The 12,714-nt window shown below is 40.3% G+C and overlaps 1 protein-coding gene across 5 annotated transcripts in view; it reads left to right on the top strand.

The window, feature by feature from the left end:
* The window catches only part of Dicer1 (dicer 1, ribonuclease III), a 71,307-nt gene extending 58,997 nt beyond the window's left edge, over positions 1-12,310 (top strand). For 4 of the 5 annotated variants that reach the window (XM_058577858.1, XM_058577857.1, XM_046440538.2 and 1 more), the window contains 5 exons: positions 2,057-2,966; positions 4,578-4,846; positions 7,246-7,408; positions 7,496-7,571; positions 7,933-12,310. In XM_058577858.1, coding sequence (XP_058433841.1) covers positions 2,057-2,966; positions 4,578-4,846; positions 7,246-7,408; positions 7,496-7,571; positions 7,933-8,098 — 1,584 coding nt within the window. In that variant the 3' untranslated portion in view covers positions 8,099-12,310. Of the gene's footprint in view, positions 1-2,056; positions 2,967-4,577; positions 4,847-7,245; positions 7,409-7,495; positions 7,572-7,932 lie in introns of those variants that run through there. The other variant, XM_046440544.2, reaches the window with a different exon arrangement.
* Positions 12,311-12,714: the final 404 nt, after the last annotated feature.

The following is a 12,714-nucleotide window of genomic DNA, read 5'->3' on the forward strand; positions in this document are numbered from 1 at the left end:
TTCAGAAAAATCATGTTTGTTATTAATTTAGAAATATGTAAAACCAATAGAAAATGTATAGATTGAGTTTTAGAAAATATGTTGCATTGCTATGAAAAACCTTCCAATAACAGCTGTCGTCTTTATAAATAAACCCTGTTTCATAATATATTTGACTCTTAAAAATTGTAGCATAAAGGTGACAGGCATGTCAGCTTTGTTTTTATTGTTTTAAGATGGAGGTCCTCGTTCTCCTTGGGTTTCTGATGGTGTGGCACTTTGGTTCTTGGAGCGCATCGTAAGCCTGGCCCTCCATCTTGGTTTGTGTGACTGGAACTGGCCCTGCATCATGTTGAGGTCTTGTGCCTCGCCACCGCACCCCCCCCCCCCCTTTACTCCTGCTCTGCGGCAGATGGGGTCAGCTGACACCTTTGCACACAGGTGCCTCCAAGAAGAGAGAGTGGTGGTGACTCAGGTAGAGAGGTGACGTGAACTTTCAGAGAAAAGGGTTCACGCTGATGTTTCCCTTACAAGGTGTGAAGTGCTTTTGGAGAACTTTCTGTGAGGTCGATCCCCACATTATTCAGATAAAGAATCTGAATACCAGAAGCATGAAAGGACTTTGCCCAGGATCACACTGTTGGTGATAAAAACTGGTCCTTTGTGTCCTTGTGTTCTGCTGATTTCAGCTGATTGTGATGCCTTATTAAAGAAACAAAAGGACTTTTTTAATTTTTAAAAAATTATCCAGTCTGATTTTTTAAATTGCATTTTGGCCTATTTTGTCTGAAGAACCAAACAATAGTCAAGAACAGCTCATATTACCTTGGAAAATAGAGCGGTTTAGTTCCTTGAGGTCTACCACTGTAGTTTTCTTTGGTGCCCTTTCTTACTCTTCAAATTTTTTTTTTTTTTTTAATTTAAAAACTGAAGGATATATAGTTCTAGATATACGGCTTGCCTTACTGTTATTTCTTTTCAGCAAAATCAAGTGTTTCTCTTTCAAACCTGGTTTAAAAGAAAATCTTTGCACTATTTAAAAACTGCTTAGCAGTTTGCAAATGTTTGTCAGAGTACTCTGAAAAGTTGTTACAATCAAAATTGAATCATGCCTTCCTGCCTTTCTCCCCAAAGGAAAGTGGTGGACTTGTTGTTGTTATTTTGTTTTGTTTTCACGCTTAACAGAAATTTGGCATCTTTCTAGCATTGTGAAAAAGTTACATCATTACAAAAGCCTAGCCTATTATTAAGGTTGTCATTCACAAATAAGCTTGTGCCAAAAAAATTGGAATTAGCAAAGATTTTTTGACAGCAATTGGATTGTTGTGTTTCATGTTAGTCTAAATTTTCTGTTTTTGTCAGTTATGCTATAATCTGTTACTCTGATTACTGCAGCTCAGAGTGAGAGGAAACACATAATTTCTCAAATTCATAGCTTATTTCAGCATTCGTTTTTATTTGTTACAAAGCAAAGCAGTTTGGTTCTACATTCTAGCTAATGTGCTTTGATTTGAAGTGGAAGTCAGGAGAAAAACTTTATTATAAAACCCTAGCATATGTTTTTAGTGTTATAAGGTTTTAAAAATAATTTCATTTGTTTTTGTAGTACATATTTACTTAATTGAAATGGTAACGCTTTTCTACATTGGAATTTCATTTTATTAATTTGGAAATTAGTTCACCATGATTTAAAACTTTGTCAGCCAAGTGGGATATCTCTGTGATCAGCAGATGAGTGCCTGCCTTGTGTGGCCTGCCAGAGTTGAAGTTTTGCAGTGTGGACATTAATTTTAACTTTATATCCATGTTCAGGAGTCTAAACTTAAAGCTTTATACTGGATAAAGGTCATTTTAAAACTTAGAAAATGAACATTCAAAGAACATGTTTTACTTTGTTTATATGATTAAATAACTTATTTTATGTTAATTGAAAACAAATGGTCATGATTTTAAAGTTGCCTTTTAGCATTTGTGGTTGTCATTTGAAATTATCCATAACCCTTGCTTTTATTGAGTTTCAAACCCTTTTAAAAACAGCAGCTATGACTCCCCTCCTTCTCCCCATTCCCTGTTTCAGACAAAAGACTGCATGTTGGCTAATGGCAAACTGGACGACGACTCAGAGGAGGAGGAGGAAGAGGAGGAGGAGGAGGAGGAGGAGGAGGAGGAGGAGGAGGACCTGATGTGGAGGGCTCCGAAGGAGGAAGCAGAGTATGAAGACGATTTCCTGGAGTATGATCAGGAGCATATCAAGTTCATAGATAACATGCTGATGGGCTCAGGAGCTTTTGTAAAGAAGATTTCTCTTTCTCCTTTCTCAACCACTGATTCTGCATATGAGTGGAAAATGCCCAAAAAGTCCTCGTTAGGTAGCATACCATTTTCATCAGACTTTGAGGACTTTGATTACAGCTCTTGGGATGCCATGTGCTATCTGGATCCTAGCAAAGCTGTTGAGGAGGATGACTTTGTGGTGGGGTTCTGGAATCCGTCAGAAGAAAACTGTGGCGTCGACACAGGAAAGCAGTCCATTTCCTACGACCTGCACACGGAGCAGTGCATTGCCGACAAGAGCATAGCTGACTGCGTGGAAGCCCTGCTGGGCTGCTACCTGACCAGCTGCGGCGAGCGGGCTGCTCAGCTGTTCCTCTGCTCGCTCGGCCTGAAGGTGCTCCCGGTGATTAAGAGGACTGCTCGGGAAAAGGGCCTGTGCCCTGCCCGGGAGAATTTCAGCAGCCAACAAAAGAACCTTTCAGGGAGCTGCGCTGCGGCCAGCCCTCGGCCCTCGGTGTGGAGGGACTTGGAGTACGGCTGTCTGAAGATCCCCCCAAGGTGTATGTTTGACCATCCAGATGCAGACAAAACCCTGAATCACCTGATATCAGGGTTCGAAAATTTTGAGAAGAAAATCAACTACAGATTCAAGAATAAAGCTTACCTTCTGCAGGCCTTCACGCATGCCTCCTACCACTACAACACTATCACTGGTAAGGAGCCCACCTGCGCCCTGTCCCTGCAGAGGAGCCTCTGTGTGCGTCCCATTGTTTGGGCCTTATAAAAACAGCTTGTGCTTGCACAGTCCTGGGCTTAATGTGCTTGGTCAGAGAGGAAGCAGACGAGAACAGAAAGAATCCTTTATTTTCATCGTCTTGTGGGGAGTAAGAACTGCTTTGTAGCTTTGACAGCTGGGAGTGTGACACTCTGGGTGCTCTCCTAGATGTTGCAGTGTTAGGGAAATCTGAGCCTTACTATTTTGCTGTTCTTTCCCATCTTATCCAAGTATCTTTCTGATGCCCACTCAGTGCTGCTTTTGATTCTTGATTTATTAATATATTCTGCATGTGTTTCCAAATCTTTTTTATTGTTCTTAGTAGACAAAAACATCCCTCTCTCAAGGTCTTAGGGTCTTTTAAAAAATCTGAAGATGAAAAGATTAAAGGAAACTTTTTCACAGGAAGGTTCCATTGCGCTTGCCCTCATTCTGCCGTCACCTTTCTACTCTGCATTGTCTCTTTCCTCCTCCTCTATCAAAGAGGCTCCTAATCCATGAGAGTAGAAAGCAGCACAAGTTATTAAAACAAAACTCAGCTTCAGCCTGGGAAACAAAATTTATATTTTGTTTTCTGTATGAAAATAATAAATGCTTGAATCCAAAATATCAAAGCATAAAGTTTGTAGCTTGTATGATTACACTATGTAGATTAAGATGAGATGCAAAATAGAAAACCACAGTATGAAACATTCTCTGATTCTGGACTTGAGGACTGATGTAGATCAATGGTTTTCTCAGTGGGGGGAGAAGTGGTGCTTGCTCTGTGCTCACTCTGCTGGGCACAAGGCCTGGGTGCCAGCCTGTCCCACTCAGCCCTTGGCTCTTGACTCCATGGCTATTTTGGGACCGGTCACTTCATGTCTCTCTGCCTGCATTCCCTCAGCTGAGTGAATTCCTTTAGTCACCGCTAGCAGGTCGGGACGTAGGCTGGCACTGAAAACTTCACGTTTTGGCAGCCGTCCATCCTTGCTCAAGTGCTTTGCTCACGCACACAGCTCCTTCCTCAGTCTCTTGGTTTGTGTCAGATTCAGCATTCTAGTTTCAGTTGAGAAGAGGGTCTCCTTCTGTCAGGAGTGGTGAAGAGTGGTGTCACTGAGCCACACTTTCTGCAGTGTGGGTGAGACACTGCGCAGCGTGGTAGCACAGCATGAGGGGTGGCAGGTGTGTGTCGGATCTGGTGTCGTTGAAGCGGCAGTGTGTGTGGAGACTCTAGAGGGTGCCCAGCTCCTGCCTGGCCAGCAGGTGCAAAGAAGAGCACCTGTTAGATATATCACCTGGCAAATAGCAAATTAGTTTTTTTGGCCACTTGAAGATTTTATGACCCCAATTTATATATATATAATAAATTTGCTTTAAATTGTTGTTAAAATTTAATTTTCAGAGGCTTTAGTATGATATGATATAAGTAATTTTCTCATTGAGGAAGATATACAAATAGACGTCTTTAAAACGGGTCTGGGGATCACACCTCACATCAGTTACGTATTCGGAAGGAGAGTAGATGTTGCTGCACAAGCTGATGGTTCCACCTTGGATCCTCGCGCAGATTGTTACCAGCGCTTAGAATTCCTGGGAGATGCAATTTTGGACTACCTCATAACCAAGCACCTTTACGAAGACCCACGGCAGCACTCCCCAGGGGTCCTGACCGACCTGCGCTCTGCTCTGGTCAACAACACCATCTTTGCGTCACTGGCTGTGAAGTATGACTACCACAAGTACTTTAAAGCTGTTTCTCCCGAGCTCTTCCATGTCATTGACGACTTTGTGCAGTTTCAGCTTGAGAAGAACGAGATGCAAGGGATGGACTCTGAGGTCAGTGCCATTTAAAATATGTTGAATTCAGTGTTGAAGAAAGCCATCCCACTAGCAGTCTTGGTAATTTGAGCTCTGACTTAATTGCTGTCCAGAGGGACACCTGAAGGCCAGGGCTGCGCTGTCCACAGGCTACGTGTTCTCAGGGAGAACTGAGAAGTGACTTGCTGTGGTCAGGTGGGCTTTTGGACTTGACTGCCCACACTCTGGGCTGTACAGTGTTGAAGTGGAGAGGAGGCGCTGCGGATTGGCAGCCACCCCTCATCAGACTCCCATGTTTATGCACACTAAAGAAGGGCACATCCCCCTGCCCCAGAGCAGGCTTGACCTTAGGGAAAGCTCAGGGTGGTTTATGATGCCTTTTTTCTTTTTAAAATGCATCTGAAATATTTGCTAATATCTGAGGTAAGCATCGCAAATACATTCAGTTTTACTTGAAATGGGAAAATCTCATCTGAAAACCAAACTTCTAAATTTTTAACCATTGGGATTTGGGAAGCATCTCCGGTAGGTTCAGCCAGAGGTCCTCTGGTGATAGAAGGAATTCTGATGTTTGCCCACAGTGAGCTCTCCAGAGCCCTTGTGGGAGAGGGTGCTGCGGAGGCCTTGCCAGCCACCTCCCACCCTCCAGGGTTCATCCCTCTACCCAGGGCCCTGGGAGAGCGCTCCCATTCCTTACTCCTCTCATTCTGATCCCTTTTGTTTTCTTATTGTATAGGAGTTTATTCTGGACTTTGTAGCTGTCTTAATTGTTCTTGTTTTAATTTGTACCTCCTCTCTTTTCTAATTGCTCCAAACTACTGTTGGGCTGTAGTGAATTTTTTTTGCTTTTTGTGAGAAAAAAGTGAACGTAGGTTTTTAAAGCCTTGCCACAGGGTGAGCGTCAAGTGCTGCCTGTACAGCTGCGCCCTGCAGGGAGGGCGGTGGGCAGGCTTCTGTGGGCCTTCCTGCAGGGCCAGCTCTGATGCAGAGGAGGCGCAGCCCAGCCGGGCAGGAACTGTCTCATCCAGGTCCCAGTGTCCCTGCTCCTCTCACTCTTTAGGAATATTGTACTTCAAAAGTGGAAGAATTCACTAAATTAGATTTCTGTTCTCTTTTTGATGCCATTGGGGCACACTGTTGTGTTAGGGTTTGTTCTTTGACTTCCCTTGGTTTATAGAAATGTGTATAGAAGTTACAGATGCTTATTGGGAATGTCACGGTCTGGCTTTTCTAGCTTAATATTTGATCTTAAAGAAGTTTCTCTTTCTCTCTCTCTCTGTTTCCTCAGCTATAAAAGGAGAGAATTTAACTTACTAAGTTCAAAAATTCCTTTCTATTTCAAAACAATGACATATGAACAGTAAGCATCTTGTTTTTCTAGTTTTCAGCATCATAGAGAAGTTTGTGTGACTAAGTGTCCTCTGTTTATTTCTCTTTCACAGATATTGTGCATTTATTTTAGAAAAATTAGAAAATATAAGTAAACACAAAGAAAATTAATTAATTAATTCAAGTTGCCTAATTATGCTGCCCCAGAAATAACTAATATTAACATTTTGAGATGTATTATTGCTAATGTGTATAAAAATAAACATGCATAACACATAAAATGGAATAATGTATAGTGTTCTTTTCACTTAATATATTGTAGCTGACTTTCCATGTATTGATTGGCATTATGGTTTTCAGTAGTGGAGTCAAATATGGCTAATTTAGGGTTCTTTATGGTTGAATAGTTAATAGTTTTTAATTAGGACTTCTAGTAAACATGGGTGTTTTAAGAAAAATTCTTGAGGCAGAATTGCATCATAGAATCCGAACTTTTAAAAAGGCTTTTGATACATACGTAAAATTTTAGCCTGTTAATTTGAATATACTGTCAAGTACTCTGTTATAATGAACATTTATTAAGTAGTTTAATGAAAAGAGAGCCTGGAGGGGAAAATCTTCCAGGAAAAAAAAAAATCTGCCATAAAAGTCCTGTTCTCTTGTTCCCAGAGCAGAGCACACCCTGCCCAGCCTGTCCTCGTTAGCGTCCTGTTTCATCCTCGCCAACCTTCCTGGGGGGAGGACTGTTTCAGTGTGCAATTCTTTGATTATGAGTGAATTTGAAAAAGGGTTTTTTTATACACTTATTGACCTCTAGTTTTGTGCTAAACTTGTTTTTGTTTTAATTTAGAAGTAATTTTTTTCTCCTTTGCTGGGTGTAGATGCTAAATGGGGCAGGGAATTTTCTCCTTTTTTTACTTTTTATTTAAGATTAAAAATGATGTTTGTGGAAAAATCTATCACAGTGTTGCAGGCGATCCATAAATGGTTGGTATTGTTAACGTTGTTAGAAGTACTAGCTAAGGAAAGAAAACGCGTCTGTGCACTGCCTCTCTGCGACCTTTGGCTTACGTCACTTTCTGTTATAGCTTAGGAGATCAGAGGAGGATGAAGAAAAAGAGGAGGATATTGAAGTTCCAAAGGCCATGGGGGATATTTTTGAGTCACTTGCTGGTGCCATCTATATGGATAGTGGAATGTCGCTGGAGATGGTGTGGCAGGTGTACTATCCTATGATGCGACCACTAATAGGTATTATGGATTCTTTGTTGAAATAAAAATAAAATTTAAAAATGTCTCAAGGATATTACACACATAATTCTTTGATTTTGATTATAGAAAAGTTTTCTGCAAATGTGCCCCGTTCCCCTGTGCGAGAACTGCTTGAAATGGAACCAGAAACTGCCAAATTTAGGTGAGCAAAACAATATGTGTGGAAAATAATTAACTGCCTTAAGAGCAAAGGGAGAAGTTCTTAAAATATCATTAAACAGTGATTTTGAAAAATACTGATGCCGTGGCATGCTATTATCCAATTTTCATCTGACTAAACAGCTCTTTTTTTCTTTTTTGTTTTTATAAAGCAAAGCTAAATTAAGGCAGAAACGGCAGCTGCTCTGTCGGCGGTGTGCCCCTGTTTAGCCCTAATGCACGTTTCCTTTGTTCGGTGTCAGCTCGTACCCAGGACATCGGCCTGACAGTGCATACGGAATGCTGACTGACAATGATAATAAATACTTCTGACTTCTAACTCAGGCTGTTTGGGTTTTTTACAGCCCGGCTGAGAGAACTTACGATGGGAAGGTCAGAGTCACTGTGGAAGTAGTAGGAAAGGGGAAATTCAAAGGTGTTGGCCGAAGTTACAGGATTGCCAAATCTGCAGCAGCAAGAAGAGCCCTCCGAAGCCTCAAAGCAAATCAACCTCAGGTTCCCAACAGCTGAAGCCCCTTTTTAAACTTAAAGACAACAACAACAACAAAATAAATTAAAATAACAGAATTAAGGGGAAAATATTTAAATCGAAAAGAATGATTTAAGTTGGTATTGAGCAGAATGAATGGAAGGCAGAATTTAAAGTTTGATAACAAGATAGATAACAGAATAAAACATTTAACATATGTATAAAATTTTTGAAACTAATTGTAGTTTTAGTTTTTTGCGCAAACACAATCTTGTCTTCTTTCCTCACTTCTGCTTTGTTTAAATCACAAGAGTGCTTTAACGACATTTAGCAAGTGTTCAAATAATTATTGACGGTTTTTTGTCTGTTTGTTTTTTTTTGTTGTTTTTTTTTTTTGTTTGTTTGTTTGTTTTTTGCGTTTGTCGGCTTTGCCTAGAGTTAGAAGGCCAAGGAGCTTAATCCTCAAACAGCCCCTAGAATTCCATAGCGTCCTGAACATCCTTCGGTGCATGTGGTAGTGCCACTCCTGCGGGAGTCCTTGCCCCGAGTGGAGCGATGCAGTCGGCGAGAGGAGGAGCGAGCAGGTGTAGGCTTTTCTTTCCATTTGTGTTGTGTAAGGTGAAGTTCCAGGCGCTGTTGCACTTGATGGTAAGGAGTGGATTGTGGATCAGCATTGGCTGGCATGTTGGTGAATCAAATTTGAGTTTTCGATGCCATGTGGTCCTGCATAAAAAAGGTTCTTGCCTTAAAATTAAAACTTTCATGAATATTCTTTAATTTCTGAACAAACCATTTACATTCCCTTTGTTTTATTATACATTAGATGTTGAGATGGAGTCAGTTACAGCTCACTAGTATAGTTGTTACTACAGGATTACACTAGAATTCCTGTCACATGTATTCCAAAGACATTTTAAAAACCAGAATATGAATTTTTTTAACATCATAATCAAAATGATCTTTGGCTAAATACCCAGTTTTACTAAAAACCTCCCGCTAGGTAGTTCCAGTGATGGGAATGTTTGTGGCGAGTGATTTTGCCCTGTAGGCTGTCGCTCTAATGAAATAACCCTTAGACATATCACACCTGAACTATGCTGCAGACTTTATAACTGGCTGGTGGTTTGTTGCAGAAGCAGACAGAGCACCTTGCTATAGTCCTCTCTCCTGCGTCTCCTGCTGTGCTTTCCAGCGTGGCACGCGCTCTCCCCAGAGCTGTGCTGGCAGTGCCACGGGAATGGAACGTTGGCGATGGTCTGCCGTGACTTTGATACATCTGTGGTTTAGGTCATTGATTTAGGTAAACTAGCTCATTATTTCCATCTTGGGAAAAAAATTTAGGCATTTGCCAGAGTTTCTTTGATTAGACTTGTAGGCACTCTTCACTTCAATACCTCAGTTCTTCTTTTCTTTTGCATGCATTTTCCCCCTGTTTGGTGCTATGTTTATGTATTATGCTTGAAATTTTATTTTTTTTTTGCACTGTAACTATAATACCTCTTAATTTACCTTTTTTAAAGCTGTGGGTCAGTCTTGTGCTCCCACCAAAATACCAGTAGAAGTTTGCTGCAATTTGCCCCATTAATTATGCTTGAAGTTCAAGAAAGCTGAGCAGAGGTGTCTCGTATTTTCCAGCACATCGTTTTGAAGTCGATGCTTCATGTAATGCTGCATTTACGTTTCAATTACATTTGGATATTTTTCTGCACCATCCACTCGCAGAGAAGGACCTCTGCCCACACACACAGCAGCTTTCAGCTCTGCTTCATACTCAGCCCCAAGTGAAGGGGATGTTGAGCTTCTCCAGTGTATTTGTTGTCTTAATTTGAGATCTAAATTCTTAGAGTTTTTGAGCAAATTAATCTAGGTGACTGATTTTAAAAATAATTCTGATGTACAAACCTTGGATGTCTATTTGATTTAAAAAAAATATATTAGGTGCGATAATATTAGGTAAAACCAAGCGATTCCTGAATTATATAACTATGAAAGTGTATAGGTAACAGGTGAGGCTGGATATGAATTTTACTTGTGGGATGATTTGTGGTCATATCATGGCTCTCTTGATAATTTATAAACTACCTGATGCCAGGAGCTTTGGGCTTTGCATTGAATCTGATGCATTTATCCCAGTGTTAGGGCGTTCTCTGGCTTCTTGGCTTTCAAATCAGATTGTTTCAGTCATGATTCATTGAAAATGCCTCAATGTATTTTGTAACCTTAAGAAAAATATTTTATGATCATACTAAAAAAAGTTCAGACTCGCATATGATTAGGCCATACATTCTCAGGGGCACGAATTTCTTGCTACTATTCAAAATGTTTTATCAACAGCAAACATGAGCTACTACTATTACTGCCCCTCTTTTTTTTCTTTGGAAAAAAAGAGCTGATATTAACAGTTTGAAGCATTCTATGATCCCCTGGTGACTAAGTAAAAAATAAATGAACAATATTATTTAGACACATTAAATGGTTATGAACGCTTTTGTGCTGCTGAGTTTTCATGCTGTCAAGTTTTCCCCAGTTTAGTTTGTTGACATGTTTTGCATCTGTCAATTAAGAAAAAAGTCACTCTGTTGCCCCACTTTAAAACTGTGTGTGCATCTTTTGCCCCTGCAATGGCCATGGGGGCAGAACATGCCGTGGAAACGGGCTGGTGAGTGGGGCTGTCCCCGGCACATGATAATGGACCGCTGAGGTGCCGCTCGGCAGAGCCACTGCAGGAACCCTGATGGTGTGCAGGTCGGTTGGTATGGACCTTCACTGTAAATGTCTCCTTTCTTTCATGATATGCTTTCTGCAGTCCTGACTATGCTGCGTTTTGAAGAGCTTTCCCCCTCTGTTCTGTTCATGCACAGATGAGCGTTGCACTTGGTACATGCTTTACCTCATTTCAAGGAGAATATGCTTAACTGAGAGGAAAAATGTGGTTTGGCCTTGGCTGCTGTTTTGATTTGCTGAATTTGAAAAAGATGATTATAATGCCTGCAATGTGTCATATACTTGCACAACTTAAATAGGTCATTTTCGTCTGTGGCATTTTTTACCATTTGTGAAAGTATTGCAAAGATTTGTTAACTGAACTCTTAATTATGTTTTAAAAATGTTTGTTACATTTCTTTTACATGTGTGAAATGATTAAGTTTAGAATGACCTCTAACACTCCTGTAATTATCCCTTAAAATACTTCTATTTTTACTTTCTTAATAATAATAGCCTGCCCTCAGAAAGATTCGATGCCCTGCCTGCGGAGCAAGAGTCTTGAGACGGCTCTGGCTCTGCGTGTCCAGTTCCCAGCTGCAGTTGCTCACCCGCAGTCGGCTCTTCCAGTCGTTTCCTGGCAGTGGGTGGTGGCCGCAGAATATAGAGAGTATTCAAGACCCGGGCCCACCCCACCACACTCTTAAGGCCCTGTTAATGTAAAACTCTGTATCCTGCTCGGTTAGGGCATCTAATCCTTTCCCGCAGAAACGAAGGCCAGCAGAGACTGGCGTCTTTATTTACCTGTGTCGAGTCACGTTTGAGTCTGTAGCTGGTTTACAGTTGTCCGTGGAGGAGGAGCTCATGCCGTGTGTACCACCCGTGTGGTTTTTTTAATCACATCTAAATAGGTATATTTTTCCAGCCACTGATTGCTTTTCTGAAATTTAATTATTTCCAAATAAATTTTCTTATTTTATATTGTACATGAGAAGTTTTAAAGATATGTTTAAGACCAAGAGTAGTAAAATGACTTTAAAAGTTGTTGGAGGTGCCAGTAGCAATATCTAGGGAATTTGCATTGAGACCATTGTATTGTCCACTAACGGTGAAAATGAGCTTTCAGAACTAACTTGTAAATATGTTTTCATCATTGCTTGTTTTTTTTCTATCCATATTTGAACGTCAACCACAGACAGTTTAAATTTTGTAGATGCCCTCAAAATTCACTGCAGCAGCAGGTTATATAGCAAAAATGCAAAGATGAACAGGAGGAAGATCTCTGCCTTTTCTGCTGTAAATAGAGTAAAGGAAAATGACTAAAATCAAGTAATACTAATACATCATTTCATTGACAATAGAATCTTCACATCACATGCTGCAGCTGTTTTTTAAGGAACATGATGTAATTCTTTCATAGTAATCATGCTGCAGAAATTTGCAGTCTGCACCTTATGGATCACAATTACCTTTTTTTGTTTGTTTGTTTTTTGTTTTCTTTTGTAATAATTGTAGCCAAGTAAATCTCCAATAAAGTTATGGTCTGTTCACTTTGTGTCCTTTTATCTTTTTCCCTTCCAGTTTTGACTTACTTCATGTGGATGATAACATTTAAATAGTGGTAGCAGAAATGTTTTAAAAATGTTTGAATTCCCTGGTGAATCATGTAAGAGTCCATATTTTCACAGGAGGAAATTTGGTTCATCAAATTATGCTTCTTGTCTACCAACAGAATTATATTGTAACAATTGTCTTTTTGCAAGTGTGGTTTTTTCTGAAATTATGTCACAGTTGATTAACGTATTCCAGGTCCTGGGATCATTGGTGATATGTTTGACACATTGCTTACGTGAAATTAGTTATTCTGAAGCACAGTGGACAGAATGTTCAGCTTCCAGGTTTTTAGGACACATTTTCCATATTATCTATTAAGAAAGAATTCTATTACTTCAAG

This window comes from Marmota monax, unplaced genomic scaffold (assembly GCF_021218885.2).
Source record: "Marmota monax isolate L192 unplaced genomic scaffold, Marmota_monax_Labrador192_F-V1.1 WCK01_AAM20220418_F8-fsc00017, whole genome shotgun sequence".
In the NCBI taxonomy this organism is placed as follows: domain Eukaryota; kingdom Metazoa; phylum Chordata; class Mammalia; order Rodentia; family Sciuridae; genus Marmota; species Marmota monax.